A 6,107-nucleotide genomic window follows, 5' to 3' on the forward strand; every position below is an offset into this window, starting at 1 on the left:
CACCAATCAAATGTAGTCAAAAACACCACGGCTTTTTCAAAAGACTAATATTTCAAGGCTATGAAGGGAATTAGAAAATTATATGTATAAAAAACACATATGCCTTGACCAAATTGCATGCCCGTAACATGAAGCTAAGTTCTTTTGAAATCAAAATAATCTCAACCATAAACTGTGTGAATGGGGCTAAAATAAAGACGTGGCTGGGTGTGAAGGGAAACCCTATCTTATCTTTTTAAAACGAATAGCGCAAGCCACATTCTTTTTTGTAGAGCTCTCCTGCATAACCTCTTGTTCTCTACGCTCTTGCTGTCGTCGTTTTATGGAATGATCACTGTCTTCTCTCCTACGAGGTGCTGTCGATTTAATGAGCTGCATGGCTACCCTCCTGCGATAGTTGAGATCACCATCTCTCTTTATCCCTTCTGACGGGCTTTGTCTTCAATGCATCACTTTGGTTGTGAGCAAGGCTCGCGTGATGTGCTCAACTGCTGCAAACGAAGTCACATAGGAGGGAGGCAAGCAGCTCGCTACTACATTGACTTTAGCTGCCGTAGTGTTGAGCACAGTGCCATTGGCTTGCCCAAGAGCCCCCCCCCCTCCCCTCCCCTCCCCTCGACGCTTTGCTGGTTGTGAGATGTGCTCATATGACAGCAGTCACTCCCTAGTCCTCCAAGAAGGCTTCTCCACCACAATGACCCGAGTTGTCAAGATCATGCCTGCACAACAGATGCAACGCACACTTGGTAACCTTTGTAAGGTCTAACACCAGCTCTAAGGAAATTTTCATATTTGTCACTCATGGCATTGTAGCTAATCTCCCACTCGATCAAATAGCTAGTCATATCAATGGGGGACGAGCTAATTATCTTGCCATTCATCATTTCAATTGGCTAACTACTGTAGCAGCTGCTCTATGATGAGAGTAACATCTCAGGATGGGGGGGTGGGACACCTTGCCTTGAAAGGTGCAAGCACAACAAGTTGTCATAACTGTTCCCACTACACAAAGAGGAAACATCTCGGTAGTCACTCAAAAGGTGACATTGTTTCAAATTTAAAACTCTTTAATGGAAGCCCAAAATTGGCAATCCAAAAAGGCGACATTTAAAAAAAAAAATGCTATAATCAAAGTTCGAAATGAGCAATCCTAAAAAAGAGACATCCACCATAAGATAATCTAGCTTTATTGAGTGCCCAAGGCAGTCCAGACTCCCTACACTAGCAGGACCAAATATGTATGTTGGAAGGATGTTTCCATGTCCGGCTGGCCGTTACTCCAAGTGTCCGCCCATGACATACCAAGTGTGTAAACACCTTGAATATAGACTACAGACTGGCGGGCGATAGTTAATCCGATGGGGTGTGATTTAGAGCTGGAGAAAGCCAGGCTTCTCAGCCTCGCCTCAGAGTTTGGATTCAAAACTGATGTCGCCCGCAAATGCCTGCAACAACTTGCTGACCTCTACGGTAAGCTCTCTATCCTGAGAGAACTCCATTAACAACACACAGGGCTTAGTGCTTTTTTTTTTTGGGGTTTATGCCCTTCTTCTGTGACATGGAGGTCTCGGGGTTTCTTTCTTTGCTTCTTAGGTTTTGAGATTAGGGTTCCCGAGTGTTTCTTTGCTCCCTAGGTATTAGGAATGAGGGTTTCTTTGCTCCTTAGGTTTTACAGGGATAGTTTTGAAGGTTTAGCCTGCGGTGCAGAAAGTGGTGGTCAATATGAGATTTAGGTTTGTGCAATACCAACACGCTCATATGCAGATTTTTAAAATAGAGTGCCATATCTCATTTACACTTTGTATTCTTGAGGGTTTTTGGATTGGATGAGCAAGTGCATATGTACATTCACCAGCCTATATTGAGACAGTCAGAATTACCTTCTGCATTGACAGAGCCTAGGTCCTACCCTTAGGCTTCTTAGACAACAAACTTTTTGGAAGTCCCATATGGCTTCAAGTTATGGTCTTATTTAAATCCTTGACAGAGCTACTAGATTTTAGGGTTCTCTACCCTTCTGCGGTAAGGGTTTGTTTATGTGAAAAGACTCTGGTTTCAGGGTTTTTTTCCCCTTCTGTGCCAAAGAAGAGTTTTGGGATGCAGAGCATGTTATGATTAGGGCCTTCTTTTGGGACAGGAGATGATGGGCAGGACTTTCTCACTGTGGAGCACTGTGGAGATGACTACTTAGCCAGGCTTGCAGATGCCACTCAAGGTGAAGAAGACTGGGACACAGGGGCTCATGAGGCTGAAAAATATGCAGGAGAAGATTGGGATATGGAAGCTCTTCTTCCTGATGATAATGTGGATAACTCTGCTAGTGATTATGAAGAAGAAGAAGAAGAAGAAGAAGAAGAAGAAGAAGAAACCTCAGATGAAGATTATACTATCAATGATGGAGCTGTACATGGTGGAAAAGTACCCAAGTCTTCCGCTTGTGTTCTGGATTCTAGCGATAGTGATAATGTTATGATAATCGAAAAACCTGGTATCAGCCTCTTGTCAAAGTTCAAAGATGGTAATCTGGCGAATGCCACTCAGAAGAAAAGGCAGCATGCAATGGGTTTGCAGCCCCCAGTTACTGTTGCTGATCAACAGGTATGAAATATCCCCATGTTTTACATGCTCAAACCTTAGTATATGTTTTTCAAGCTCCATCCATATATGTGTGGTGTTTTAGATGATGCTAAGATGTATTGTAAACACTTGCATGCGGCATGTGTAAACTGCATTCTTGTAGAGTCTTGCATGAGATGCGAATGTATGGATGCATGCTTGCAAGGGACATCAAGCAATGCCTTTTTGTCTATATGCAGGATATGAACCTGAAGAAAGGTGGTTCCATCGCATCCTTTTTCCAAAAGGCACATGAAATTCCGGGGCTGGGTAGTTCAATGGCAGGAGCGCCCACATTTGATCAGCTTAAGGGTATGGATGACTTTGATCTGGCCAATTTTGCGATCTTTGGGCACAAGGCATTCCGCTGTCTTCAACGTAGAGCATGTGAAGCCACAATGGCAGGGAAGGATTGTTTCCTCCTAATGCCAACTGGTGGTGGCAAGAGCTTGTGCTATCAGGTGAGTTTGTGGGAGGTCTGTTGCGCACGTGTGAGCGTGCACATGGCACATGCATGCACATGATGCATGCATGCACATGTGTGAGCGTGCACATAAAATGTTATGGCAACTTATACTTAAGAGTCATCTTGTTGCATTGTAATGGTCCGTTTGTTGCTTGATTCCCACATGTCTTTCTGCAGTCCCATGTTACACTAAACTTCGTTAACTTGCTAACTGTTGATGGTTTATGTTGGATCCTAGCTTCCTGCAGTGCTCTCTGCGGGGGTGACAGTCGTGGTTTCACCATTGTTATCTCTCATACAAGATCAGGTTCTTGCTCTCATAGGCAAGTTTGGCATCCCGGCAACATTCTTAAGCTCTCAGCAGAGCTCATCTCAAGCAGGGGCGGTTTTGCAAGAGCTTAAGTAAGTCGGCCAATTCTACGTAATGCTTCCCCCCACTTCAAGTTGAGTGCAAGGAGATGCATGGCAACTTTAAGTTTGTCATGTAATCAATCATCTGATCAACTGAATCCAGGAAGGCGAGGCCCTCCTGCAAGCTCCTTTATGTTACGCCTGAGAAAATAGCTGGAAGTCCATCTTTTCAAGCCTTGCTGCGGGGCTTGCAGCAAAGGGTGAGCCTTAACCTCCTGCCCTTCTTTAAGAGTTGCCAGGCTTCCTTTCTTGCTATGGTGAATATTATAATCTACCCAAATTGCATGCTTTCATTACAGGAAACTGCTTACTTGTGCAGGGACAATTGGCTCGTTTTGTGATAGATGAGGCTCACTGTGTGAGGTGATGATCAACAAAAGCTAGTTTGTTCTCCAACACTTCTTAACACAGCTTTTGAGCCTCTTTTTTTCTTGTTGCTTTGCCTTTGTATCCCCTTGTCTTGCAGCCAATGGGGGCATGACTTCCGACCTGACTACAAAGCTTTGGGAGTGTTGAAGCAGCATTTTCAAAGTGTTCCCCTCATGGCCCTCACAGCTACAGCTACTCAACCTGTTAGGGAGGTATGAACTACCATTCTCTTGCTGCCTTATACGTTATGCTAGCATATAGGCTCTTACACCATTTCAAACTGCATGCTAGAAGATATTGACAGTACTGGAGATCTTTTCTAAATTTTGCAGGAAATCATGAAAATTCTTTGTATACCCCAAGCCCTTGTGTTGGAAGCAAGCTTCGACCGGCCAAACCTCACATATGAAGTTGTCACAAAGGAGCTGGACCCTTTCAAGCAGCTTGGCCAGGCTATTCAAGATAGATTCGATGGCACATGTGGGATTGTGTACTGTCTTTCAAAGAATGAATGCATGGATGTGTCCGGTTACCTCAATGAGAAGTTCCACATCAAAACCGTCTACTATCATGCGGGCCTGTCGGCTCGGGAGAGAATGCTAGTGCAGAGGAAGTGGCAGAATGGAGAAGCACAAGTGGTGTGTGCCACCATTGCTTTTGGGATGGGCATTGACAAGGCCGATGTGGTCAGTTTACATTGGAGCTTTTGCACTTTAGAAGTGTTGATTAGAACATGCTTATCACATGATAAATCACTAGGATTCTTATCCAACTTTGAGAAATGTATGTCTGCAGCGGTTCGTGGTCCACAATTCCATGTCAAAGGCTGTGGAGAGCTACTATCAGGAGTCAGGAAGAGCAGGACGAGATGGTCTACCATCGACTTGCATGATTCTTTATGCCAAAAAGGATTTCAGCCGCATAGTGTGCATGCTCCGCACTGCAAAAGGAGTTGGTGGCAATAGGTTCAAGTGGGGAATGGAGCAGGCCCGCAAAATGCAGGCTTACTGTGGAGAAAAGGTCAGCTTTTTTTCTCCTTTGAATAGTACTAAAGCTGAATGTGCAGGAGGGATGATTTCTGTGGTTATGGTGGTATCAAGAAGACATTTTCTGCATTGTCTACGTGTATGCCCCACGCATAGGGTGAGATGAATGGGTAGTTATTGGTTAATATGGCTTGAAAAGCAATGCTTCTTCATATTGCAGAGTGATTCCTATGTTTTATGCAGACATGCATGTGCTGGGGGCCATAACATTCTTACTTTAGGCTAGACTTCTTCTCATTCAATGAAGAAGTTACTAGACATTCAAAAGTCTAGAGTTGCAGACGCACGCACTGTAAACATGAGCAACTTTGGTGCTGTTATGATTGATTTTACATGTACATTTGCAGAATCGTTGCAGGCGAGAGATGTTGCTTGATTATTTTGGTGAGAGGTTTGATAGCAACAACTGCCGGCTTGGTAGAAGCCCTTGTGACAATTGCCAAAGCAAGATGAAGGGAAATAAGTTGTAGTTGTAGGCTGGACTCTCTTTTCTCCTTAAATTTTATAGTGGCTCTCATCTCCTTAGTTAAGGTGAGAAGTTTGAAAAGTTTTTAAGTGACAGGCATGTGCAAAAAACCATGCTAAAGATTGAAGTTGCCAAAAGCTGTGACAAGGTGTAAAGGGCAAAAAATCCCTCGCAGGGGACTTGTTAGTGTGGGAATCATTGATTTCATGGCTTGTAAATTATCTTCACAAGGGACTTCATGGCTTTGATCTTTAATTTTAAAAGTTCACTTTTTGTATCTTGTGACTTATGCTGGGCCGCATGAGTGAGTGGCTGCCGCTGCCTGGTGATCCTTTGACAGCAGGGATGGGAAGGGTGTTATATATGTAAGGGGCCTTATTGAAGGCAAGGAGGGTTGACAACATGTTCATAGTGGTCATAGTGGAGTTGTGTAGTTCATACCTGTACAGGTCCTAGTGCTATCCAAATAATTTGAAAAACAAAGTTTATTTTTTCAACTTATGGCTTTGTCATGGTAGTAGATGAAGAATGACTGTTCTTATTTATAAAATTCCAATTTCTTAGCTACTTCAAGAGTCCAAAATATATTATATTACAAAAAGTAAAAAAGTGATTCATAAGGATCTAAACCTTTTAAGAACATGGGTAGACTACATCGAGCAAATCACTTGGTTCGATATTTAAAAATCAATTATCATGAAGTAATATATCAAGGCAAAGAGCCCATTTGCAC

General features: G+C 43.3%; 1 protein-coding gene across 2 annotated transcripts; it reads left to right on the top strand.

Annotated features, from left to right (window-relative positions):
• Positions 1-1,234: 1,234 nt before the first annotated feature.
• RECQI1 (RECQ helicase l1) lies at positions 1,235-5,868 on the top strand. 2 transcript variants are annotated; one of them, XM_086811474.1, is made up of 10 exons: positions 1,235-1,470; positions 2,138-2,598; positions 2,817-3,077; positions 3,321-3,484; positions 3,597-3,693; positions 3,813-3,856; positions 3,960-4,074; positions 4,195-4,548; positions 4,658-4,882; positions 5,092-5,245. In XM_086811474.1, the coding sequence occupies exons 1-10, from the start codon at positions 1,359-1,361 to the stop codon at positions 5,113-5,115; spliced, it is 1,857 nt and encodes a 618-aa protein (XP_086667600.1). In that variant the 5' UTR covers positions 1,235-1,358; the 3' UTR covers positions 5,116-5,245. The 2 variants fall into 2 exon arrangements, with proteins under 2 accessions (XP_086667600.1, XP_086667598.1); XM_086811472.1 differs by lacking the exon at positions 5,092-5,245 and adding an exon at positions 5,256-5,868 and having other exon boundaries at positions 1,237-1,470.
• Positions 5,869-6,107: the final 239 nt, after the last annotated feature.

Source organism: Cibotium barometz, chromosome 17 (genome assembly GCF_041138505.1).
Source record: "Cibotium barometz isolate CiBa-2024 chromosome 17, ASM4113850v1, whole genome shotgun sequence".
NCBI lineage: Eukaryota > Viridiplantae > Streptophyta > Polypodiopsida > Cyatheales > Cibotiaceae > Cibotium > Cibotium barometz.